This window comes from Chelonoidis abingdonii, chromosome 1, assembly GCF_003597395.2.
Source record: "Chelonoidis abingdonii isolate Lonesome George chromosome 1, CheloAbing_2.0, whole genome shotgun sequence".
Classification (NCBI taxonomy): Eukaryota; Metazoa; Chordata; order Testudines; family Testudinidae; genus Chelonoidis; species Chelonoidis abingdonii.
In genome coordinates, this window is record NC_133769.1 from 330,967,868 (window position 1) to 330,995,634 (window position 27,767).

The 27,767-nt window shown below is 41.6% G+C and overlaps 1 protein-coding gene across 4 annotated transcripts in view; it reads right to left on the minus strand.

The window, feature by feature from the left end:
- Positions 1 to 8,207: 8,207 nt before the first annotated feature.
- TNFRSF19 (TNF receptor superfamily member 19) overlaps positions 8,208 to 27,767 on the minus strand; it is a 113,645-nt gene continuing 94,085 nt past the window's right edge. For all 4 annotated transcript variants that reach the window (XM_032770982.2, XM_075061663.1, XM_032770984.2 and 1 more), the window contains 5 exons: positions 22,550 to 22,714; positions 21,332 to 21,457; positions 16,410 to 16,512; positions 13,626 to 14,026; positions 8,208 to 10,662 (listed from right to left, as the gene is read on the minus strand). In XM_032770982.2, coding sequence (XP_032626873.1) covers positions 13,633 to 14,026; positions 16,410 to 16,512; positions 21,332 to 21,457; positions 22,550 to 22,714 — 788 coding nt within the window. In that variant the 3' untranslated portion in view covers positions 8,208 to 10,662; positions 13,626 to 13,632. The remainder of the gene's footprint in view (positions 10,663 to 13,625; positions 14,027 to 16,409; positions 16,513 to 21,331; positions 21,458 to 22,549; positions 22,715 to 27,767) is intronic.

Below are 27,767 nucleotides of genomic sequence, written 5' to 3' on the forward strand. Positions count from 1 at the left end.
CCAACGTTGGCGCAGCCACGCCAGCGCTATCAGTATGACTTGAGCATGATCCCTGCATATCTTGAGGAGTGCCCTGTGGACCATGGGGATCGGAGGGAAGGCGTAAAGCAGGCCACCTTCCCACGAGAGGAGGAAGGCATCCATTAGAGACCCTGGACTGCGCCCCATGAGGGAGCAGAACCGTCAACACTTCCTGTTGTCCCTCGAGGCAAACAGGTCTATCTGGGGATAACCCCAGAGATGGAAGATTGAGCGTGCCATGTCTCGGCGAAAGGATCACTCATGACCATGGAATGAGCGGCTGATGGCATCTGCCAGGCCGCTCTGCACCCCCGGGAGGTACGATGCCATTAAGTGAATTGTATTCTGCATGCAAAAGTCCCATAACGCGAGGGATCCTGGCACAGGGAAGAGACACATGCACCCCTGTTTGTTCATATAGAACATCGCCGAGGTATTGTCCATGAGGACTGCAACGCACCTGCCTGCCAATCGAGATTTGAAAGTGAGGCAGGCAAGGCGAACAGCCCGTAGCTCCCTGACGTTGATGTGTAGGGAGAGGTCCTCTGGGGACCAAAGGCCTTGGGTCCTGAGATTCCCGAGATGCGCCTCCCCACCCCAGATCCGATGCATCTGTTGCCAAGGAAAGGGATGGCTGAGGGTACTCCCACACAGACCACCTGCGGGTTGAGCCACCACTGGAGGGAATGCAGCACCACTCGGGGAAGCGTCACCACCGAGTCCAGCGTGTCCCTGGTTGGTCTGTACACAGTCACTAACCAAGATTGAAGAGGGTGCAGCCTGAGCCTGATGTGGCTCACCACGTAGACGCACACAGCCATATGTCCCAGCAACTTGAGGCAGTTCCTCACTGTGGTGGTCAGGAAACGGCAGAGATTGAGGATGACGTTGGACATGGACTGAAACCTGGCTTCCAGTAGGTATGCTCTGGCCTGCGTCGAGCCCAGAACTGCCTTTATGAACTCTATCTGTTGGACAGGAGACAGGGTAGACTTGGCCTCATTCAGCAGGAGACCGAGTTCAAGGAAGGTCTCTCTGATAAAGACCACCCGAGCCTCCACCTGTGCCTTGGAGCAACACTTGTTGAGCCAATCGTCCAGGTAGGGAAACACCTGAATTCCGTGCTTGCGCAGGAAAGCTGCTACAACTGCCATGCACTTTGTGAAGACCATTGGGGCCATTGACAGGCCAAAAGGCAGGACTGAGAACTGGAGATCGGTGTTGCCCACTACAAGTCTGTGCTGGGGGATGACTGCGATATGGAAGTACGCGTCCTTCAAGTCGAGGGTGGTGTACCAGTCTCCTGGATCCATGGAGGGGTTGAGGGAGGACTGGGAGACCATATGGAACTTGAGCTTCTTTACAAACTTGTTCAGATGCTGCAAGTCCAGAATGGGTCTGAGGCCCGCTTTCGCCTTCAGTATTAGGAAATATCGGGAGTAAAAACCCCTGCCCCTGAGTTCCTGAGGAACTTCCTCCACTGCTCCTACTATGAGGAGAGACTGCACTTCCTGAATTAAAAGTTGCTCATGAGAGGGGTCCCTGAAGAGGGACGGAGAGGGAGGCTGGTGGAGCAGGAGGGAGGAGAATTGGATAGAATATCCCCTCTCTACCGTGTGGAGCACCCAACTGTCTGATGTGATTCAGGACCAGGCACGATAGAAGGGGGACAGACGTGACGAAAAGGTAGGGTTGGTAGGTTCGGGGAAAAGAAGACCACCTCTGTGATTTGATCAGACAGCCGGAGGCACCTTTATTGCATATACACTTGTGCACAAGCGGAGGCCAGCGTATGCCCTAGCAAGGGTTAAGCTGACCTGCCTGTTACAAATGTTATTGAGCTTATAAAGGTTAAAACCGCAAAACGTCACACATAGATACAGCCTTATTTGGAATACAAATTGCTAATGCTACAAAACATAACTAATATTTACCCTATGGCATACATATTGCTATTTAGCAAGCAACTCTCACACATTTTCCTATTTCCCTGTTATAGTCTTTGCCAGTCAAGTCTGCGGTTTGATCGTTTTAGCACTTTTTCTATAGTCCCGACAGCAGGGTCAGCTGTTATAACTTAACAGATCTCCTGGTTCCCCTTTATCCAATTCTAGTTCCTCTTTTTGGGGCCCTGACTATATCTTTCTGCCTCAGCATGCCCTTTATACAATAAAACAAGCTAAGTTAAAGCTCTAAATTATTTTTGCTCAAAGGCCTAGGGCTTAAGATAATAGGGGAGGGGTTATTTTCCCTATCAGTAGGATCCAGAGTCCTGACTCGTAGGTCATCCTTGACCGCACCATCAAATTTGGGGTCTAGGCCCCGACAGAGGCCGCGGCTGGCTGGACGACTGGCCGGAGGGCTGTTGTTGCCTCCTTCTGCCATTTCTGCTTCACCTATGTGAGGGCCCCGGGCAGTTCTGGGGCTGGTACGGCCATGGAGCAGGCTGCGGCCTGAATTGCCTGCTTTGGGTAGCTGGGGTGTACAGGCCTAGCGAGTGTAAGGTAGCCCTTGAGTCCTTTAAGCTATGGAGCCTCTTGTCTGTTTCTCGGAGAAGAGCATGGGCCCCTCAAAGGGGAGGTCTTGAATGGTCTGTTGGACCTCATGTGGAAGGCCTGAGACCTGAAGCCAGGCTCCTCGCCGCATGACCAGACCGGTTGACAGCATGCGGGAGGCTGTATCCACCGTATCTAGGGCTGCTTGAAGGGATGCCTGGGAAATTAACTTCCCCTCCTCTACCAAAGTGGAAAATTCTGTTCGCGATTCCTGGATACCTGATTGTCCTCTAGGGCCAGTGCCGCTGAAGTTCCTGCAACCGCCTCATCTGGAGAGGAAGAGGAGGAGATCACCTGCAAAGGACCTTCCTCTGTACCCTCAGCCTCTGCAGGGTTCTGCGGTACATGGTACTCTGGTTGCGTGGCTGGTGCGGATATAGGATGCAGCACCGCAGCTGGTACCGGGGTCAACACCGAACGATGAGGAGTGCTGGGTGGTGCCTGCGGCGTCGGAAACATGGTCCCTGTTGGTGCCGGAGTCTGACTAGGCAGTGCCGGGTTCTGTTGTGGCACACTCCTGTCGGACAGCGGTGGAGGCATTTGTGCCGGAGCCACTGACATCAAGGAGACCGATGCAGACCTGAAGCGCGGGCCGTGCGCCTGTCCCAGGGACTGATGATAGGCCCAGGGAGTCCATAACAGCCACTGGGAGGGCGGTTGCCACTGTTGCTGCCACTGTGCCAGGTAAGGTTGTTGGCTTGCCTGAGAAGCCAACCTCCTGCTCCTCGATCTACTGGAGTGGTAGGATTCCACCTCCGAGTCTGAGGTCTCCAAATAGGAGGACCCAGGGGGAGCAGTACCCACTGTCACCAGGGAGCGGTGCTGCGAGGCTGGAGAGCGCACTGTCTGCGCCGGTGCTGCTGAAGCGGCATAGGGTGGGGACTGGGGCGACATCATGGCTGGCTTGCCCCTTGATTGGATTGGGGGTCAGGCTGTGTCTGGTGGCTCTTTTCACTGGTGTGGGGAGGCCGGCACCAGGAGGCTTAATAAGTCAGAGGCCACTTTGAATGCCTCCGGCGTCGAAGGGGGACGCACATCCTTGCTGAGGTCCAGGATCTAGACCAGTCTGGACTTGACTGCACCCCCAGCAGGGTGGGAGTCAATGGGACCTTGGGAAGGTGCAGTTGTAGCTCGGCTTGTTCCACCGCAGTTGTGGACACCACCGGCCTTTTAAGGTCCTGGTGGGGTGATCGGTCCCTCACCAGCATCTTCTTTTTCGCAGGCACCGGAGATGGTGATCAGTGCTGCATGGAGGCCAATTTTCTATATCCCGAGTCTCTCCGGTGCCGGGACTTAGAGGTCTTAGACTGGGCTTCCTGTCTTGTTAGCAGTGCCAGAGCGCTGCGCATTGAGAATGAGGTGCTGGGCGCCAGATCGGCAGGCTTAGGGTCCGAGTGTGGCTATAAAGCCGCCTCCATCAGGAGCACTCTGAGTCTCTGCTCTCTGTCCTTAAGAGTCCTGGGATGGAATCCCCTGCAGATACTGCATCGGTCTCTTTGGTGGCTCTCCCCGAGGCACCTCAAGCAGGATGAATGCGGGTCACTCTTCGGCATAAACTTCCCGCAGTCCTTGAAGAGTTTAAATACTGGGGACCCGGGCATGCCTCAGTGGGGTGATGAGTATGTTGGAGGAGAAGCCCCCCAACAACTATTAACTATCTACAACTAACACTAACTCTAAACTATGAGAGAGGAAACAACTATATACACTTAGACGAGACACTGCTAGGCTTGCTGCAAGAGTGAGCAAAGTTCCAGCTAGCTGTCACTGATGGTAAGAAGGAACTGAGGGGATGGAGGGTCAGCGGGCCCCTATATAGGGCGCCATGGAGGCGCCACTCCAGGGGGCGACAGGGCTAATGCTATGGACACTACTAAGGGAAAATCTTCTGGCTGCCATGCACGTGGCGTGTACACACCTGCTTAGAATGCACATGAACAATCACTTGAAGAAGAATATATCCTTTGGTATTAGAAAGCTCTCCAAATGGTCTGGAGTACAGGGAGTTCCAGCAGAAATGCCTGAAGGACTTGGCTTATCTGTCTCAGCCATATTCACACAGTCTCTGTGTGAATGAGGCGGTAAAGACAATGAACCCAGCCCTGCACTCATGATGGTGCTGGTGAACATCACTCTCTCTGCTTCAGTACTGCAAGTCATCGGAGGATCTCACTTTTAATGTGCCTTGCCCTCCACTCTGGGGGTTCTCCATTGGTTCTATCCAGGATGTCTTAGCTGATCTGAATCGGCTTGGAGAGAATACATTTCTTCTGGGCAGTCCTCTGTGGGGTTCTGCCCTGATGCCCATGAGCATGTCACTTACACTCATGGGGAGCACCGTGGGAAGAGTCCTTGGGCTTGGGTGTTTGAGGATATGAGCCAAGGCACATGCTTGGAGGGCACTGCTGGTTGGCTCAGGTAGATGTACAGGTATGGGAAGGGGGGATGACTTTTCCCAGCAGGGCCTCATAGCTGCCTCCATCAGGAAACTTTTTCAATCAGAACTCTCAGGTCTCTTGCATTCTGGGAGGGAAGGATTTGGAAAGACTGCACTTTGCAGCGAGTTGTGCCTCACCCAGACAGTACAGGCACGGTTGATGCTCTTTGCTGATGGAGAAGAAGCAAGGCAGGAGAGACAGTCCTTCAATCTGAGGACACGGGGCATAGACATGTGAGCAGGGAGCATGGGCCTCAATTTTCAGGGAGGGGAACACTTCTATACTATATACAATAACTACCCACCTAAGCTATAAAAACTGTTTACCAAGATTTTACTTTACAAGTTATGCACAGAGGAAAGGAGGACATGCTTCTGACTCAGGCCTTGAAGCAGCGAGAAGGAATGGGAGATGCCCCACACTGCCTCTTATACCCACTGCCAGGAGGTGACTGTGCATGTGCTGATCAATGGCCATCGCTTTGCAGCATGTCCAGACTCAGGCACAGGGGCGCATGCGCACCTACATGTGGAATACACATAGGGACCAGCACTCAAAGAAGATCCCGTGGAGATTTTCAGATTGGGGAAAAAATCATAACCCTGTGTGGATGGCAAATGTAGCCAGGAACCTAGTGTCCAGATCACCATTAGCAGCATCAACTGTATCCAGGAGGGAGAAAAGGGCAAGATGAAGTCTCCTCCCTTTTATTTTAGTGTTAGTGGTGATGGAGGACTCAGGAATAGATAGTGGGGGGAGGAGATTGCAGCCCGGAGCTAGGGAGAGGACTGAATGCAGGGGCAAACAAAAGGGGCAGAGAAATGAGAATGTAAAGAGCCAAAAAGACAGGCCCACCCAAGAGGAGTGTAACAGGGTACTGGCCTTTTAGAGCCAGAGGAGGCAGTCTGGGAGGCCAGTTTCCTTGCTTCAGGTGTCCAGAGAAGGTGAATGAAGGCCAAGGGAATACACAGAACCAACATTGGCTGAGAGAAATATGGTCCAAGGAATAGTTAATGTCTGGGAGGGTGAAGGGTTAGGAAAACCCAGGCCATTGTTCTGTTAAGGGCCCAAGACCAGTAACCTTGTAGACAGGATGGGTAAGGCTCCCTTCTCTCTCACAGTCCAGACAGCAGTTTTTGCTTATTAGTCCCACCCAGGAAGTGTCAATGGAAGCAGATGATGGGATGGGTAAATTAAGAAGAAAACTCCAAGCCCAGTTATGGAGTGGCTTCTCAGCGGAAGAACTCAGCCAGGTCACAGTCCCCAGAAGGGCTGTGAAACCCTTGAACTTAATGGGAGAGCTGTAGATTGGGGTGGACATGACTTGAATCACCCAGCCTGGAGAAGGAAGGGCTGTGTGAACCCTAACTGTAAAGGAAGCGTTTGTAGGCTGAGAAAGTCAGGATTTGAATCATAGTCCCAAAAAGGAGGACAGTTCAGCTCTGAACCTAATGGGGAGAGGCAAAGGGGAGGGAGGGGCTCTTTTTTTGGGATATGGCAGCTGTGCAGTAAATTAGACCCACAGTGGAGGGTCTGTTGTTCTGAAGATGTTGGGTGTGAGTAGATGTATTCCCAAAACTGAGACAGGGGACTGCAGTGGCACGTTATGACACAGAAGGGGCATATTCAGAAACTGAATCCTCAGGTCCTCTTAGAGGTCCAAAGATGCCTGGGCCACATCAAGCTTTTGAGGCCCCTAGCCATAATACAAATTAAAAATGATTACACATGTAAAGAAAATAAGGCATCAAAAAAAGAGAGATAATTTGAATAATTTTTTAGTTAACAATTGCTTTTCTGGTCCGATAGGGATGAATATAAAAACAAGTTGCAAAACTTATCAAATGCCAACAAATTAACAAGGGTCTAAATCTGAGCCCTCTTTGAGCGCTGATTGGCCTTATGCATCCTACACGGAGGAAGGGAACAGACACTGGCTAAAGCAAAGGAAGGGGTCGGACAACAGCATGAGGAAAGGGAAGAACTAGAAGAAAGGAGGCACTGCTTTTCAAAGAAAGAAATGGAAATTCCAGGTAAGAGAGAGACAACTAGAGAAATGAGGGGGTAGAATGGTATTAAATGGCAGGAGAGGGGAGAAAAGGAATTAAAGACAAACATGCAAGTAAGCGCACACCTTTCAGTATGGTGGTTTGTGTGTATGTGCATGCATGTTCGTAAATGCTAATGCATTTCGTTTGCAGCTTTTATAGACAACTCAGTCTGGCTGCAAGGGATGGCATGGCTCTGATGAGCACTTGGAATTTTGTTCCTGCACTGGGGTACAGTTAAGTGGCTGCAGGAAAATAACTGCAGTAAATGAGACAGGACTAAATTAAATTTACCAGAATTAAGAAATCACCCCTGAGGGTGAGGGAACATAGCCACTCCCAAATTATTTGGAGATTAGCCACTGAAAACAACTTTAGCTATTGCCAACTCTAGATGGACCCGCCAACACAAGCAGGCTGGCTCTACTTTAGCGCTAATGCTTAGGCTTTTCAAGCTTATAAGCTCTCCCCACACCATGCTGTATTTAAGTTTAAAAATTAGTTTCACTTTTTAGCTTGGTTATGGGTCAAAAATCTCTCATTGGACTTCCCAATATCCCAATTCTTGACTCTACTATAAAGATGCTGATAAACTGGCAAGGGCATCACACCTGCAGGCTTATGTTCAGTTGGTTATCTAACATGACCGCTAAGTCCTTTTCTGAGTCACTATTTTCCAGAACAGTCCCTACGCCTCATGTAAATGTGTTGGGATTCCCTTAAATATCACGCCAACTCTATGAAGTATTTGGATTTAAACAGATTACACTACAAAATCACTGTGTTAAGCTCACCAAATGATTCTCTCTCCACGTGGGACCAATACCCAATTTGAAGCATCATGCCTTCAATGGGTGATATCTTCAAGCTCTCACAACCTGAAGAATTAATAACTCTAATTTGAAGTAAAATGTACTTTAAAATAATGTTGGGCCAGATTAAAGCAGCACTCTACTCAAATCACTGGGGAAATCTGTTTAAAAGATTATTGCCTGATATGGTCCATCATTATAGTAATGAGTAATATTCACTGGTTGACATCAACAAAGGAAGAACAATTCATGTAACAGTTTATTCACAAATAGAAAAAGTATTACAAAACAATTTACATAAGATTATAATTTACAGATTTTTTTTAAAAAGTCCAATAAGTAAAACAGGACTGAAAAAACTATGTGTTAGGCACACTGTCTAAATGTGTTGGTATTTGTTTTCTATTGGCATATATGTTGCTTGCATATACAATATAAACAAGACCAATTTGGTTAAATTAAGAAAAACTATTCAAAAATATATACACACACTATACATATATATTTAAAGAGACTTATTCAGCAGTGTTTTGGTGTGGGGTGTTGGTTTATTTTTTTTTTATTTTTTTTATTTTTTTTTTTAACAATTTGCTCTTAAACAATAGGTCCCTCCATTAGAGGAACTTTGTATATAGCTGCTGGACAAATATGATCAAAGTGTAAATTCCAATGGGAAACATACTTATTGGTAAAAGATTCTGGCAAAGTTTCAGTACCATTTTAAAAGGAATTCCTGATGGCTAACATTTTAATTTCCACACTTATTCTAACAATATTTTGCAATGTAATGAAATGCATTTTGGATTTTTCTCTTTACACAATATATACAAAAACAAATGTTATGTTCATGTGGTAAATAGTAGAAAGTAATATTTTCATTTTCTGTAATGTATGAAAGTAAGAAAAGGAATTTTGAGCCACAGTTTTCTGATCTGAATAAATCTTTAGCAAATGTGATTAACAATTGTACTGCAGGCACAACGGTGTAGCACTGTAAGTCAGTGATCATATAGTAGCATTTACTGTATAAATATTCATAAAAATGATTTCATCAGTAACCCTCCACCATCTTCTGGAACTCTTACTCATGATGAGTAGCTCTTACTCACACAAGTAGTCCCATTGTCTTTTGCCAAAACATCTTGTTGCTTTGGCATTCAACATTGCATGTAATTATTCTTTTGCCAGTCCAAACTTCTGTTGGTGTGTGTCATCAGCAAGAGAGTTTTTCCTTTAAAGAAACTGAACGTTTGCATGGCAGTATAGATACTGATAAATCTCCTTGCAGCAGGAAGGAACATTTTATGGCAAATCTACAGCATTTTGCTGATTACTTTTATTGTGCCAAGACCACATGCGGTGGTTTATAGTACACTTATAAGAAGAGTTCAAAATCTCACAGCTCAATCCTGCTGAATGTAGTTCTTAGTGCAGTTCACTGGAACTACTGGTAGTAAGCACAGTACCTGGTTAAACGCGTGTGCAGTTCAAACCCTAACATAAGATGCAAAGTTGGGGCTAAGTCATCTCTCTAGTATTTCAGGGAGAGGAACAACAGAAGTTACACCAGTAGGATGATATGTTTAACTCAATTTAGTTATGTGCATAACTTGATGGTTCAATTAAGGTTATGTTTAAATAATTATTGTGAACTTGCTTCTCAGTGGGCTTTTTGGAAGAAGTGAATTTTTAAAAGATACTAAAATGAGGAGAGGATAGTGGCTTAGATGAAATTTTAAAAATGAACCAGTAGAAGAAAAGGGACTAGGTCACCATGATATGACCCCTGAAACTCATCCATGACTATAGTAATAGTTTAGTTCTCACTTATGGTATGTTTACTGTAATTTGACATGACAATTTATTACAAAAATTATTTCAACTTCTAAAAAGTATGTGATATAACAAGTCCAATATGCTGACCCTTCCACATATTGAACATACCAAACAACAAATACAAAAAGGCCTATCTATGAGGCTGATTTTTATAAATCTAAATCTAAATTCAGGCAAATCTCCTGGTTTAAAAAGAAGTGTGATGTTTTTAGGGCACTTCAATAACCCATATTACTGTAACATGCTAATTGCTTAGTTCTCATAGTTTTATTATGTATTACACTTTAGCTTAATGGCATCATTTTTATCAACAGATGATCATCACATAAATAGAAGTGTTATTTTTTTTACTCATTCTACAGAAGAAATTGTGAATTAACATTACATCTAGCCAGGGCAGATTCCTAATACATGATTAACTTTGCAAACAGAGTAACTGGCAAACTTCTGCCGCACATCTTCTGTCATTTGTAGCCATATTTAACAGATCAGTATAAACACACTAATGTAATTCATTTTGTTATATTTACATAATCTTCTTAGGCTTTTCAAGCACCTTTGAGGCACAGAAGGTTGTTCACAAGAGATGCAAAGTACAACAACAACAGATTCCAAGGCCAGAAGGGACCATTGTGATGATTTGGTCTGACCTCCTGTATAACACAAGCCAGAGAACTTCCCCATAATAATTCCTATTGAACTACAGCAATTTTTTTTAATATCATGAATCCACCTCAGTCTTCTCTCAAGTTGCCCCTTGATGTTTCAGCTTACAGCTGCTATGGCTCAGATGCAACTTCCTGAAAGGTCCAAAATGCTGCCAATTTATTTCTGCTGTTTCTGAAATCATGTAACACTGAGGACCAGGCTGTGTTTAATTCACAAGCATTAACAGAGAGGCATTAGGGTAGCATTCAGTTCTAGTGCTGGCAGAAAAACTCCTTTTGGCTCCCTAAAAGAAAGTGACACAGCAGTGGTTACACAAAATCACATAAAAACTGTATGTATTTCTCTACAAAATAAAATGTTAAAAACTTATTGCTGATTTTACAGTCACCTACTGTAAAAACAACAAACAAAACAAATCACTAAAGCAGGCAAAAAACTGACGTGTCCTAAAAACATTCACTTGTAAATCTAACCATACACTCACACAATTCCAAGCTCTGTTAAAAATCACTCTTCTTTGAAATGATTTTATTCTAATTATCATTTATTTGCATTGCAAGAGTGCTGAGAGACCCAACCAAGATTGGAGCCCCATTTTGCTCAGTGCTCAAACACATACTAAAAGGCAGTCCCTCCTCAAAGAACATGCAGTGTAAATAGACTAGAATCATAGAATATCAGAATTGGAAGGGAGCTCAGGTTTTTCCCCCACTGCTCCCCTTGGAAGGCTGTTCCAGAACTTCACTCCTCTGATGGTTAGAAACTGTCATCGAATTTTTAGCTTAAACTTGATGTTCAGTTTATATCCATTTGTTCTTGTGTCTACATTGGTGCTTAACTTAAAAAACTCCTCTCCCTCCCTGGTATTTATCCCTCTGATGTATTTATACAGCTATCGCGTCTCCTCTCAGCCTTTTTTGGGTTAGGCTAACAAGCCAAGTATTTTTGGACATTGGAAACAATGTTATTCCTAGATATTATTCTTGAAGGTTTGGCACCAGAACTGGACAGTATTCCAGCAGTAGTCACACCTGTGCAAAATATAGAGGTAAAATAACCTCTCTATTCATACTCGAGATTCCCCTGTTTATGCATCCCAGGATCATATCAGCTCTTTTGGCCACAGTGTCACAATGGGAGCTCATATTCAGCTGCTTATCCACCATGAAAAGCAAATCTTCTTCAGAGTCACTGTTTCCCAGGACAGAGTCCCCTATCCTGTAAGTATAGCCTACTTTCTTTGTTCCTAGATATATAGATTTACATTTATGCATACTAAAATGCATATTGTTTGTTTGCACCCAGTTTCCCAGGTGATCCAGATTGTTCTGTATCAGTGACATGTCCTCTTCATTATTTATTACTCCCCCAATTTTTGTGTCATCTGCAAATTTGTCACTGATGGTTTTATGTTTTTTTCCAGGTAACTGATAAAAATATTCAATAGTGTAAGGTCAAGAACCGATCCTTGCGGTACCCCTCTGGAAACACACCCACTCAGTGACGATTCACCATTTACAATTAGATTTTGAGACATATCAGGTAGCCAGTTTTTAATCCATTTAATGTGTGTCATATTACTTTTATAATCAAAAAGTTGTGTAGTACCAAGTCAAACATCTCACAGAAGTCTAAATTTATTACATCAACACTATTACTTTTATCAACCAAACTTTTAATCTCATAAAAAAATATATCAAGTCAATTTGACAGGATTTATTTTTTATAAACCCATGTTGATTTGCATTAATTACATTAACAAAAAAGGAGGGTAATTGAGTTCTGGATCAGCTGCTCCATTATCCTGCCCAGGATCTACATCAGGTTGACAGGCTATAATTATCCTGGTCATCCCATTCACCCTTTTAAAATACTGGCACAACATAAGCTTTTCTCCAGTCTTCCGGAACTTCCCCAGTGCTCCCAATGAAAATCAACATTAATGGTCCAGCAAGCTCCTAAGTCAGCTCTTTCAAAACTCTTGGATGCCAGTTTTCTGGACCTGCTAATTTAAAAATGTCTGACTTTAGTAGCTTCGGTTTAACCCTCCTTCAGAGATACTTGTGCAATGGAAAGAGTGTTAGCATCACCATATGATGAGACTATTGAACAGTTCTGCCGTTTTTGCATTATTATTGACAATTCTACCATTTCCATCTAGTAATGGACCAATACTATTGTCAGGATTCTTTTAAAAAACTCCTTATTTGCTGGCCAAAGAGTCCTCTTTGTTTCTCTTTGCTTCCCTTGTCAATTTTCTACAGTTCTGTCCAGCTTCAGGACATGTTTAAAATTATACTTAAATCTAAGTTTCTGAGACATAGGCTCTGATTTACAAAAGGTTTAAAAAACAGTTAAACAGACTTTGACAGTATTTGTTCTATACATTTCCAAAATATTTACATTCTTGTTAATTCCTAAACCTCTTTTATTTTTCATTCAATAAATACAACAAATAAGTGTTCAGATTGAAGGGAAGAAGATTAAAGAGAATCATTTTATAAGTGACATGCAATTTTTAAAAGTAAGAGTAGGATTAGGTACAGGGCACAGAGAGTATTCTAAAAGAAAAATGCCCATCCAGTGGTACTGTGAACTTTTGTGATCCTTACAATGCTCTAGCAGGGACAATAGTTTCTCCCCTCCCATCATTTTGACCTTGTTTACTCTGTACATTACACAATATTAAAAGATGCAGATTAAATCAAATTGGTAAAACATTTTATTTGTCAACAGGGAGATGTGACTGGCATAAAAAGAAGTTTGATGATCTCTTATATCTTTGTTTCTTCTTTATGCAGTAGTGGATTCATAGACAAGGCTTTGTGTAGCCTTTCATACAAATGAACAATGACAAATCTGCAATTCTTATTTCATAAGCAGGGGCTTCCTTTGAGTTCCACCATATAATTATTAAACTAGTTTTTGCACTTATAATTTCACAACACTGAAAACTGTCAGTGCAATTTGTTCATGCTGTATACAAAGGCTCAAACCCTCCATTCTGATTCACACTATTGTTACGTTGTAGTATGGGGAAAATACCATACTTTTAAAATTCACATAATGCATTTAAATTTTTGAAGATTTTGCAATTATATAATATAAATTACTCCACCACTTCTTCTACTTATATTTGTCTCAGTGTGACTGGAGGTCTTATACATTCTTATCTTAGTATCCCTCAGAATGTACCATTCTAACAACAAACAGGTTTTCTTATTTTTTTACAGATATGTATCTTACCTTATTATCAGTCTGTGGGATGATTAACTGTTTCATCATACTCTGACTTTGGCAAGTTTTCAGGAGCTGATGAGTTCTGAACTAATGAAGCATCCACACATATGCCCTGTTTGGAAAGTTCAGTGGATTCTGCAAAGCTTCCAGCATGAGACTTAGCTGAAATAAGTACATCACTTAGGTCCTGGTCATTATCTGAATCTATATTGGCTGTATTTTCAACCTCTGGATCGAAGGAACTGATATCTCCTCCAGTCAGTTCTTGATAAGATTCACAGAAAGAGATGCTGTCACAGCAAGCAGGGTTTTGCAGAAGAGGCCAAGCATCTGAAAGGTCTCCACAGGCAGAGTGTGAAAGAGAACCGAGGAATGCAGGAATCATTTCTCCAACCGAATTTAAAGTCCTGCCAAGAGAAAACAAACAGGTTTGAAAAAGTTTTCCAAAGACTATGACACTAGTAAGTGTTACATTAAGAAAATTAAACAGGCTCACAGGGTGAGGGATGGCTCAGTGGTTTGAGCGTTGGCCTTCTAAACCCAGGGGTTGTGAGTTCAATCCTTGAGGGGGCCATTTAGGGATCTGGGGCAAAAATCTGTCTGAGAATTGATCCTGCTTTGAGAAGGGGGTTGGACTAGATGACCTCCTGAGGTCCCTTCCAACCGTAGGATTCTATGTTAAGCCAATACTCTGGAGGTAGCCATGTCCTGCTGGAGGAGAGGTCTGTTGGCCTGATCATCAAATCTGAAGACAGCAGGGGCATTGGGAAGACAATGAAAGGTAGAGAGGATGTGCTGCTGCTGGTTCCTCACACTCATTTGTGCTCCTTAGTGACTCACTTCTTCATCCCTTACAACCAGCCTTCAAAATAGTATCTGATGTGACTAATAAGAAAGGTTTTGCTCTAATTTCTGTTTCTGCATTCAATATACATAATATTAGAGAACACTGATAGGTTATTTTTATTTTTAGAGGGACTACTTCCATCTTAGACAAAGAAAAAAACTGGAAGCAGTTTTCAGGTAAGTCACAGTCTAGGTCAGGTATGTTGAAGGTGACTATTACTGTGGTATCTAAGGGTACGTCTACACTGAAAACAAAACAAAACATGGCAATAAGTCTCAGAGTATGTCTACACTGTAATTAAAAACCCACAGCTGGCTCATACCAACTGACTTGGGCTAATGGCGCTCGGGCTAAGGGGCTGCTTAATTGCCATGTAGACATTTGGGCTGAGGCTGCAGCCTGAGCTCTGTGACCCTCCCATCTCACAGGGTCCTAGAGCCCAGGCTCCAGTCAAAGCCTGAATGCCTACACTGCAATTAAACAGGACCTTGGCCCAAGCCCCACGAGCCCAAGTCAGTTGACACAGGCCAACTGAGGGTTTTTAATTACAGTGTAGACATACTGTCAGAACCCCGGTCAACTGACTCAAGTTTGTGGGACATGCATTACAGGACTGAAAAAAGCCATGAAGATGTTCCTGCTCATGCAAGGCTGTAGGTTTCAGATCCCAGACTCCAGCTCAAGCAGGAATGTCTACACAACTTTTATTAGCCCTGTAGCATGAGCTCCGTGAGCCTGAGTCAGCTGACCCGGACTCAGAGACTCTCTGCCACAGTTTTTCTTTTTGCAATGTAGTTGAAGGAAAGAGACTTTTCTGGGAAAAGAAATTGGGGCAAATGCCTACTCTTATGGAACCCACCAAGGGATCTTTTATATCCTGACAGAGCAGACCGGACTTCTATTTTTAAGGTCTTAACCAAAGACCCCACACAGACTGCACGGAACTCAATTTGTCAGCAATGGAAGGATAAAGGGGCTGAGTCAACCTGGCACTTGAACATGTAGCTGCAGAATGCGTACATGTTTTAAATTTGATGCTTAGACTACTAAGCCATATTGTATCAAGGGCAGCTATTTAAAATCACCTCTAAATTTTTAGACACATTTGACCACAGGAACAAAACAGCTAAAGGTTGGTTAAAACCTCATATAGAAAACAATTCTGGTTAAAAATATTCAGTGTTAAAATCTACAGCTAGGAAATATCAGATGACATCAAAAGGTTTCTATTTTTCCTCACTGCATAGGATTTGTGATGCATAAATAACTGTACCACCACTGTATTTATATTTGGCCAGATGCAAAGTTGGCTAGGAGTAGATGAATAGTTAGTACTATGGGACTCATCAACATTACATTAATCCAGTATTGGGAATTTGTACATAAATGATTAAACAAAATCTCATAGTAATCTCAAAAGTACTAGAACAGATCATCCAATTCGGAGAGGAATTTAAAGTTTCTGAACCAAAAAATATATGAACTGAGGTCATGGAGACTACAGGCCATACCACTGGCTTCTAGAATTCTGGTTCACTGTACTAACTGTTCCAGGCAACCCAGAGGCCTGAATGAGATTACACAACATCCTGCTAGCCCATCAGAGAATAGAGGGTCACCAAAAAGCTAAAGGCAGATTGGGAGAGGAGAGGAAAATCCATCTGGGGAGGAAATTAGGACTCTCCCCCAGATAAGGTGTTACTTTATTTTATTTTATTAGTGTACAAATTTAAGGCTTGGATCTTGTATAGTTTTTCTTCTGGGTGAAAATGCAGAATTTGTTTCACCATAACATGAATTTTTCATGAATCTGGCAAACAGGATTGCCAGCAGTTCAAAGTTTTTCATTAAGCTCCACTGGAACTTGTGTAGCCTGTATAAATATTAATTTGTCTAACGTGCAAAATAGTTATTACTCGATACACTCTAAAAAACCATGTTACCTTTCACAAAGTGTAGTCTGAGAGTGGAAAGAGCAGCTGTGACTGCTGTGCTCCATGCTACAGGTCTCATCACAGCACAGTGATGGAATCAAATGAACTGGGCCTACAGAAGAAAACTTTATTTTAATAGAGGTAAAACATGTCCTCAATTAATTCACAACAGGGCCATAAGTTTAAAATCTGTATTCTTGTAAACTTATCATTTCCCCCCAATTTTACATAAATTAATTCATGAAGATGTGAGATGTCATTGTAAAAATATTTTTTTAAAATTATTCCTGTAAAACCCAATCTTTTAAAAGCTGAACCTCCCCTTCAGGAAAATGAAAGCATTTGTGTCCTCCTTCAGTCCCAAAGTGTGTTAGTAAGGGCCTACCACCTACCACTACTTTAGTTCTTCATAATATGATACTTCCTCTCCTTTCTTACATGCTTTAATGAGGAGTAAAATAGCTAAAAAATGCTGACATTTCAGCTGTCATCACTGGCATCTGAGTTAGCATTTCTTGAAAAGAATGGCTAGTCCTTTCCTCATAGCTATGGTTTTAGGTTTTATTTTGAGGGTTTTCTCCACAACAATAACATTAACAATAACTGAGAGACTTTACTTTCATTTCAGAAAAAAATGAGTCTCTGGAGAAAAATTACAGGACTGCCCACGCCCTCTCAGCTAGTCTTTTGTGCCTATCCTTTGGGAAACTGCACAAAATCATTAAAGACTGTTGCATTGCATAGAATTATTGGACTGGAAGGGCTCTCGAGAGGTCATCTAGTCCAGTCCTGAACTCATGGCAGGACTAAGTATTATCTAGACCATCCCTGACAGGTGTTTGTCCAACCCTGCTCTTAAAAATCTCCAATGATGGAGATTCTACAACCTTCCTAGGCAATTTACTTCAGTGTTTAACCATCCTGACAGTTAGGAATTTTTTCCTAATGTCCAACCTAAACAATACTCATGGCAATTTAAGTCCATTGCTTCTTGTAGTAGCCTCAGAGGTTAAGAAGAACAATTTTTCTCCTTCCTCCACTTGTAATAACCTTTTATGTACTTGAAAACTGTTATCATGTCCCCTCTAAGTCTTTTCTTCTCCAGACTAAACAAACCCAATTTTTTCAATTTCCCCTCAGAGGTCATGTTTTCTAGGCCTTTAATCATTTTTTGTTGCTCTTCTCTGGACTTTCTCCAATTTGTCCACATCTTTCCTGAAATGTGGCACCCAGACTGGACACAATACTCCAGCTGAGGCCTAATCAGCGCAGAGTAGAACAGAATTACTTCTCATGTCTTGCTTACAACACTACTGCCAATACAACCCAGAAAGATGTTTGCTTTTTTTGCAACTGTGTTACACTGTTGACACACATTTAACTTGTGATCCACTATGACCCCCAAGATCCCTTTCCACAATACTCCTTCCTAGGCAGTCATTTCCCATTTTGTATCTGTGCAAGTGATTGCTCCTTCCTAAGTGGAGTACTTTGCATTTGTTCTTATTGAATTTCATCCTATTTACTTCAGACCATATCTCCAGTTTATCCAGAACATTTTGGATTTTAATCATATGCTCCAAAGCACCTGTAGCTTCTTATTGTCCACAAACTTTATAAGTATACTCTCTATGCCTTTATCTAATTCATCGATGAAGATATTGAACAGAACCAGGCCCAGAACTGCTCTCTACAGGATCCAATTTGATATGCCCTTCTAGCTTGACTGTGAATCACTGATAATTACTCTCTGAGAACGGTTTTCCAACCAGTTACGCACCCATCAAATGGTAACTCCATTTAAATTGTATTTCCCTAGAGCAGTGGTCCCCAAACTTTTCTGGGTGGTGGGTGCTGGATGACAAGCCACTGTGGCCGGCGGACAAGCATCTGCCGAAATGCCCTGAGAAGTGGCAACGTCAAGAGTGACGCAGATTTTCGGCGGCATTTTGGTGGCAATGCCTCTTGATGACGACACTTTTTGGCGGCATTTCGGCGGATGCTTGTTTGTCGGCTAGTATCACTGGTCTACAATTTTTGAGAAGTCGTCTGCTTCAGAGATAAAATGGGGTATTTATTATGTATTTTGATGTGCTGAATTCAAATATGACAATTAAAACAACTGATTGGCTACTGTTTCTAAGATATTTAAGTTTTTACATTTTATGTCTATGTATATTGTGTAGATAGTAGAGTTTTAATCATAAATTGTAAACCTAGGTCTTTTCATGTGTTTATGGTTGCTTTACATGATAATATTTCACCTGTCCTGTTTATGTAACACTTTAAAAATCAGCAAAAGGGTTATATAAATAAAATTTATTATGAAACAAAAGGCAAAAAACTATTATGTACATAGTTTAGTCCTATTCAGTGTCTACTCGGCGCTTCTTGGCTTGTCTCTTGTATTCATTAAATGGAGCATCTCTTGTCACTGTCCAGCAATAGTCTGCAAGCATTGATGGGCTCCATTTGCCCTGATAACGTTTCTCCATTGTTGCAATGTCCTGGTGAAATCGCTCGCCGTGCTCGTCGCTCACTGCTCCGCAGTTCGGTGGAAAAAAATCTAGATGAGAGTGCAAAAAATGTATCTTTAGTGACATGTTGCAACCAAGGCTTTTGTATGCCTTGAGGAGGTTTTCCACCAACAACCTGTAGTTGTCTGCCTTGTTGTTTCCGAGAAAATTTATTGCCACTAACTGGAAGGCTTTCCATGCCGTCTTTTCCTTGCCACGCAGTGCATGGTCAAATGCATCATCTCGAAGAAGTTCACGAATCTGAGGACCAACAAAGACACCTTCCTTTATCTTAGCTTCACTTAACCTTGGAAATTTTCCACGGAGGTACTTGAAAGCTGCTTGTGTTTTGTCAATGGCCTTGACAAAGTTCTTCATCAGACCCAGCTTGATGTGTAAGGGTGGTAACAAAATCTTCCTTGATTCAACAAGTGGTGGATGCTGAACACTTTTCCTCCCAGGCTCCAATGACTGTCGGAGTGGCCAATCTTTCTTGATGTAGTGGGAATCTCTTGCACGACTATCCCATTCGCAGAGAAAACAGCAGTACTTTGTGTATCCAGTCTGCAGACCAAGCAAGAGAGCAACAACCTTCAAATTGCCACAAAGCTGCCACTGATGTTGGTCATAGTTTATGCACCTCAAAAGTTGTTTCATGTTGTCATAGGTTTCCTTCATATGGACTGCATGACCAACTGGAATTGATGGCAAAACATTGCCATTATGCAGCAAAACAGCTTTAAGACTCGTCTTCGATGAATCAATGAACAGTCTCCACTCATCTGGATCGTGAACGATGTTGAGGGCTGCCATCACACCATCGATGTTGTTGCAGGCTACAAGATCACCTTCCATGAAGAAGAATGGGACAAGATCCTTTTGACGGTCACGGAACATGGAAACCCTAACATCACCTGCCAGGAGATTCCACTGCTGTAGTCTGGAGCCCAACAGCTAGACTAGAGCCAATCAACAATTTTAAGCATCATTTTCATTCTCAGTGACCCAGAATTAGTAAAGTTTGACTACATTTATTTCAGAAGCATTTTGGCTGTAGAGCAGTGTATGCAGGTACATACAGATGCCCCGGTGGGCACCATGGCACCCGCAGGCACCGCGCTGGGGACCCGTGCTCTAGTTTGTTTATGAGAAGGTCACATGAGACAGTATCAAAAGCCTTACTAAAGTCAAGATATGCCACATCTACCTACTGCTTCCCACCATCCACAAGGCTTGTTACTTCAACATATGCACAATGGGCCACAGTTAAGGTAACTCATGCAGTAAAGAGGCAGGGCATTGAGCTGCCATGCTGTGGGTAGCAATTTAATATTGGTACAGGCCAGCAATAAATTACTATCTTTCTGAAGCAATCCTTGAACTGTGTGCTCTTTCTTTTTTTTACACATTCATCCTTGGGCAGAGACCAATGGCTGTAAAATTTCAGTCTAAAATGGAAGGTTTTAGAAAACTCTGAGCCACTAGAAACAGGGGATAAGAGAGGAAATTATTATGCTGACACTATAATGGTAATTATAAATGTACATAGAAAAACAGATCTCTTAGTATGGTGTTAGATGATATAATCAGTACCATGTGGTGATTTTAACTGTGTCTATACTGATATTAGTTTACCACAGTTTAATAACTTTGAATGTTCAAGCCTCCTAGGGTAGGTTTACACTATAATTAAGATCCCGCAGCTGGCCCATGCCAGCTGACTAAGGCTCATGGGTATCGGGCTAAGGAGCTGTTTAACTGCAATGTAGACATATGGGCTCAAGTTAGGTGGGAGGGTCCCAGAGCTCAGTGTGCAGCCAAAAGCCCTGTGATCCCTAGTCAGCTGGCAAGGGCCAGCTGTGGGTGTCTTACTGCAGTGCAGACATATTCTTAATGTAACCTTGGGATTAGGTTCACCGTGAAAATGCTGAAGTTCAGGCTGACTGCTCACACACATCAATTTAAATCTCAAAGCCTGAGCTAACAGTACTTTTTAGGAGTAATAGGAAACAAATATGTCTAAACAGACCTGCAGAAGAGTTCTGTGTAAGCTCGAAAGCTTGTTTCTTTCACCAACAGAAGTTGGTCCAATAAAAGATACTACCTCACCCACCTTCTCTCTCAGATGTCTGAACTGGCAGATTATTTACATGAAGGATCAGCTGACCCAAAACAATAAAACAAAACCTACCTCAACAGCTTCTGGAAAATTTTAGGCCTATAATGAGAAGGCCACTTTCTTTTAACACTTACAGTCAATCCTAACCTTAAGAAAGACTGATAATGTCAAATTACCATGATTTAACTAGGAAACCAACCAAAGCAACTCGACTGCTAGATAAAAACTCAGCATTTCATGTGTTTCTGATGTTTAGACTTCTCATTTCCATAAGGACTTATGGAGACCTAACTTACCACATGTCTGTGATGCATCTCGTTGACACTGACAACATGTTCTGTGAGCATATTCATTAAGCTGGGGTCTATCAAAACACGACAGTTCAGAACCATTGTAATGAATATCCAGTGATCTCACAGACCCTTTGAATACAATTGAAGAGAAAATGTATCAGTATGCTCTATTTGTTTTCATTCACAATTTTTTATACTTATGGAGTATTTAACATTATAGTTTACAAAATGTTCACATTTCTAGTTTCATAGATGTTAGACCAGAAGGGCACCTTATGATCATGTGGTCTGATCTCTTGCATAACACAGGCCATTGTATTCTTGCACTGAGCCCAAGAAATTGTGGTTCAACTTGAATCTCTTCTAGAAAGACATCTGATCTTGATTTAAAGACTTCAAGTGATTAAGAATACATCCCTTTCCTTAGTAAGATCTTCCAATGGTTAATTACCTTCACTAGTAAAAATGTATGCAGTATTTTTCATTTGAATATTTTTAGCTTCAGCCACTGGATATTTATTTTGTCTTTATTTGCTAGATTACAGAGCCCTCTACTATAAGCAATCTTCACCCAAAATGTAGGTACTTATAGACTATGGTGAAGTCACCTTTTAAATTTCACTACAATAAGTTTAACAGATTGAACTCCTTAAAACTCATTAGAAGATCAGCCCTCAAATAATTCTGGCAGCTCTTCTATGAACCTTCTCCAATTTTTCAATGAGTGGCCTCACCAATACCATATATAGAGGTAATATCTCCCTATTCCTACCTGATATTTCCTCTTTATACATCTAAGGATCATTTAAAGTCATTTTTATCTTAATTAAAGATATTTTTTAAAATGAGGGCAAAATATTATGCTTTAAGTTTGCCCTTATTCTAATGTTAATTTTAAGCAATCTGAAAATATGGATGAAATGTTGACAAAAATTATTATTTAAAAACATAACTGATTAAGGCATTTCATTCATCTTGAATATGTCTATAAATATGGATAAATCCTTAGTGACAAACTTGGCATTTTTTCTTCCAATTATATAGTAATATTAGTAATGAAATTTTAAAGTGACAAGTCTCTCATTGCACATTTTGTACTATTTGAAACAAGCTTACATTCACATCATATTGCCAAAGGCTTGACCCTGCAAAGGGATCTGTTGTACTGTACAATCTTGTTACTCTTAAAACAAAAGAAAACAAAAATAGTTGGAAACTCACAACTTTGCTTCTTCTCCATAAACTGTCTCTTACAGTAAATAACACAAAGGATGAGAAGAGCTAAGAGCACTGTGGCCAGTGCACTGCATATAACAGCCGCTAGAGCAGTATCCCGAGGACTGGAAGCAGTTGATGGGATCTTCACAAGATTCACCTTGATAGTACCTAAAATATAATTAAGCACATAGGTAAGGCATGCTGTGTGGACCGTTTAGGTAAATGGAAAATCCAAGAAATATAACTAGAACAGGCTCTTAGCACAGAAAAAAAGGACTCTCCATCTTCTAATGTGTCAACAGCAAAGTTGTATAACTAATATTAACATAGCTTATCCTCAGTTATGTTACTTACCCTCAATTATGCTGTCAGGTGCAGACACTTCTAAAATAGCACAATCGGTTAAATGGGCGTATAATGATTTGTGGCTGCATACATATAGACATCCTGGTTGTCAGGGAAGATTGAACCAGGACCTTTAGCAACAAAACACAGGCCTTTGCTACTTGAGCTACAGGAAATCTGTCTAGCTTTGAGAATGTAGCTAATTGTATAGTTAAAGGGACCACTCACTAGCAGGAGTTACAGTCACACACTAGGCCATTTTTTTCATGCTCCCCTGTTAAGGAATCTTGTTGTGAGTTAGAGGTCCACAGGAATTCAAGTCCATTAGAAGCACCATTTTGTCCTAAACTTGGTTGCATATACACACAGGCACCAAGGCTGTCAGAAGGATCAAACTCCAGATTTTCAACTGTGATGGGACTTTATGTACACATAGTGATGGTTTGTTATAAACAGATTACAATTCTTACAGCCACCATACTGACAATTTCAGCCATCCTTTTGGTTTTGGGGGAAAATGAATATTTTTACATGGCAAAGAGAATAGGAGTTGACTAGTGCCAAAGAGGTCCAACTGCAATTATGGGAGGTATCTTATATATTGAGGATGCGCCAATTTTTGTTTTCATTTTTCATTAAATGCTTTCTTATAACTGCTTAAAAAAGCTTTCTTACACTGACTTAGTTCAGATCAGCTTATCGGTTTCAATGCACACTGGAATCTACATTAATTCCATAAACTTTCATGAGGAAAAAAACAGACCTTTGAGCTTTTATCTGACTGCAAGTTTTTAAAAAGCCCAACAAACCACATTTTATTAACTTATGAAAACATGTAGAATATGCCTAGTCCTGAAAACATCCTTGGTTAAAAATGAAAGACTATAATTTCCTGAGAAATGATCCATAGTAATAGTTTTCAGTTGGGAGAGCAAGGCCTGCCAGAATACGATAAAATCACTAATCAAGTCTTACATGCAATAGGTTGTTATCCTAAGTTTGCGACATGATAATAAGAGAGAACAGGATCCTTAGGTTGTTTGAACTATCAAAGCATATTACTTTTAAAATACATTTTTCTAGACCAAGGCCTGATCTACACCTAAAAGTTAGGTCAACATAGTTCTGGTACTCAGGGGAGTGAGTTTTTCACACCCCTGAGCACCATAGCTAGGCCAATCTAACCCCCAGGAGTAAATATGGCCAGTTCGATGGAAATTGTTTCTGTCGACCAAGCTACTGCTGCTTAAGAAGGTGGATTATCTACCCCTTCCATCACTGTAGGCAGCATCTACCCAGCATATCAATGGCACTGTAGCTGTGCCGCTGTAGCACCTGTAGCATAGACATGGCCTGAGTATAGTATTTCCAATATACACATCAGTAGTGTTTGTAGACACCAAGTATTTTTTTTAAAAGAATCCCAGGCCCTCTTAGACCAGTCATATTAACAATTTTATTGGCCACAAAACAAATTGGTATTACTATTAAATATTATGTTCATTCTGACCCACTGCAAGTCTGCAGAGAACATGCTTTTTGACTAAGAAAATCTCTAGGCAAATGGTTAATCGCAAGTTTCAAAAATTCCTTAAGGAGTGACCATTTTCTTGGGGTTTCAGGAGGCTTGTAGTGAGTGCTACTTCAGGGAAGAAGAGAGGATTTGGCCAGAGTCTAGAAGGGGTCAGCTCAGGTGTCCTGGAACAGAGGTAAGGCTTTTAGTGGAGGATTAGCTACTGAAAGTCTGGAAATTAATTGTTTTCATATAGTTACAACATTCTAGCAGGCCTTGAGGCTGCATTAGGAGCTGCTAGTATGTGTGTACTCATGCAAAGTGTCGCTGTAATCAGTGGGACTCTCCAGAGGAAAAGGAGCCATGCTGGGGCGTCCCTATGCAAGGCTAGGGTATAAGCCAAAATGTGGGCCTTTCTTGTACCATTGTGTCTTGCCAAAGGATAACAGGGTATTTTTAAAAGTCATGTCTCAAAACTCATGTCTATAAAGATGCTAAAGGAATACTACTCCATGAATTTTCCATGCTTACTGATTTTATATGTTGAAACTTTTTCATTGTACTGAAATTACAGTATTTTTATTATTATGGCACATGGTCTACCTATTGTTTAGATTTCAGATGATGGGATAAAGGCATTTCCTTTCATTAGTTTAGAGCAGGGTTACAGAATGTTAGGAACCACTAAGAATAGATAATAAGACAGAAAATATCATAATACCACTATATAAATCCATGGTACATCCACACCATGAATACTGTGTGCAAAAATGATGTATTAGAATTGGGAAAAGGTACAGAGAAAAGCAACAAAAATGATTATGGGTATGGAACAGCTTCCATATGAGGAGAGATTAAAAAGATAGGGACTATTCATCTTGGAAAAGAGACAACTAAGTGGGGATATGATAAAATCATGAACGGTGTGGAGAAAGTGAATAAGAAAGTGCTATTTAGCCTTTCACATAACACAAGAACCAGGGGTCACACAATGAAATTAATAGGTAGCAGGTTTAAAACAAAAGGAAGTACTTGTTCACACAACATACAGTTAATCTGTGAAACTCATTGCCAGGGAATGTTGTGAAGACCAAAACTATGTCTGTTGGTCTATAAAGTGTCACAGGATTCTCTGCTGCTTTTACAGATCCAGACTAACACGGCTACCCCTCTGATAAAGAATTAGATAAGTTCATGGAGAATAGGTCCATCAATGGCTATTAGCCAAGATTGTCAGGGATTTGACCCCATTCTCTGGGTGTCCCTAAATCTCTGACTGCCAGATGCTGGAACTGGATGACAGGGGCTGGATCACTTGATGATTGCTTTGTTCTGTTCATTCCTTCTGAAGCATCTAGCATTGGCCACTGTCAGAAGACAGGACACTGGGCTAGATGGACCATTGGTCTGACCCAATATGGCCATTCTTATGTTATTACATTCTTATTTGAGACCCACAAACTCAATGGCTCAGATTAAGTGAACCACTGAAGCTTGTGATTACCTTTAAGCTTGTTATAGGACTTAAGTACATGCTTAAATATTTTCTGGGATAGAGATGGATTTAATCGCATGCTTAAAGTTAAGCACATACTTAAGTGCTTTGCTGAACTGGTGCCAATATGCTGTTAAAATGCAATAACTGGGGGAAGCGGAAGGGAAGACCCTATAGTGAGAGTCTGAAAAGAACACAATGTTGTGCATTATTAAAAATAAACTTTAAAAAGGCACTTTATTTCAGAAAAAAAATATTGCATTTAGTTTTCAAACTCTCAGTTCCTGTATATTCTAGGACAGGAATCAGCAACCTTTGGCACACAGCTTGCGAGGGTAAGCCCCCTGGTGGGCCGGGCTGCTTTGTTTATTGCTGTGTCTGCAGCTTTGGCCGATCACGGCTCTCACTGACCGTGGTTTGCCGCTCCAGGCCAATGGATGTGCTGGTTGCCACTTCCCGCAGCCCCCATTGGCCTGGAGTGGCGAACTGCAGCCAGTGGGAGCTGCGATCAGTCGAACCTGCGGACGCGTCAGGTAAACAAACCGGCCCAACCCACCAGCGTGCTTACCCTGGTGAGCCATGTGCCAAAGGTTGCCGATCCCTGATCTAGGGCAAGAATTTCCAAGAATACTCTGAAACCAGAATATTAAGAGTGCCTCCTGCACTGATTTCTAGAAGTAAGACTAAATACAAATTCTTTCCTGGATTAATGAATAATACAATGTAGGTAGGGATGTGTTTTAAAAACAAACAAACTTTTTGTTAATTCAAGATGATTAATCAGCAGTATCTGTGGTAACACTAAACACGCAAATCCCAGCGGTATCACTAAAAGGTCTGCCAATAAACAAAATAGTTGAATTTTTCAGCCAATTTATACTAAGCAACCAAACACTGGACAAAAAGTAAAAACACTTCCTTTAACATTTACTTAGAACTGTGGCTTATTACAGTAACTACAGGAATAAGAATGACAAAGTTTTCTGTAGTAGATTAACCATTTGAAACCAGAATTCGGGATTTGACATTTTATGTGCCTTCAGTGGATACAGTAATAACTGTCAGCACCAAGGGTACTAAGTTTCAGAATTCTATGCAGTGTATTCTATTAGTCAGATACATTTTGAGTCAAATCATTGTTAACTAGTAGGAGCTGTATTGAGTAAAACAATGTTAATTATGGCTTCATTTAGAGCAAAATGGCACAGTGCGTGATGTGCTACATCTTAATGTTTAGGTTAAAACCCTGAATAGATAAAAATGAATTCAAATGTCTTAGCCCACATATTGGAATAATAAGGGTGTTGCTGATCAAGACAGAAACAGTGGCATGACTATAAATAGAAGTTTCCACTTTAGCTGTCCATTCTATATTTGGTTTGAATGAGTGCTAATAACTTTAGTTTGAAAAGAATTCAATTTGCAAATGTTTAAAACATGAGTATGCTCATTTAAAGGAGAACAAACAAAACAAACAACACCCCTTCAAGCTCTCCTGCTCTACTCTCCACCAAACAGAAAAAACACAAAATTGATAACACATTACAAGTACTATAATGAGATAACATCTTTGGAAAAAAGAAATAATCCTGATCAGATTTCTGAACCTTCCCACAAATAAAAGATTAACTGCTTTCGCCTGATCTTTGAGTAAGATGTAAGAAATGTTATTAAACATGACCAGAGACTGTGGTAAACACTGGAAAGACTGTCTCCTAACATCTGCAAAAGGACAGCCATTTGTGTGCATGGACTAGATCCAAAAGTTCATCATGTCAAACCACATTTTTCAAATACGCTCCAACTGCTGACTTTGAAGCATTTTGTTTCCAAGTTGGTGCCCCACACAATTTTTCAAAGAAATGTAC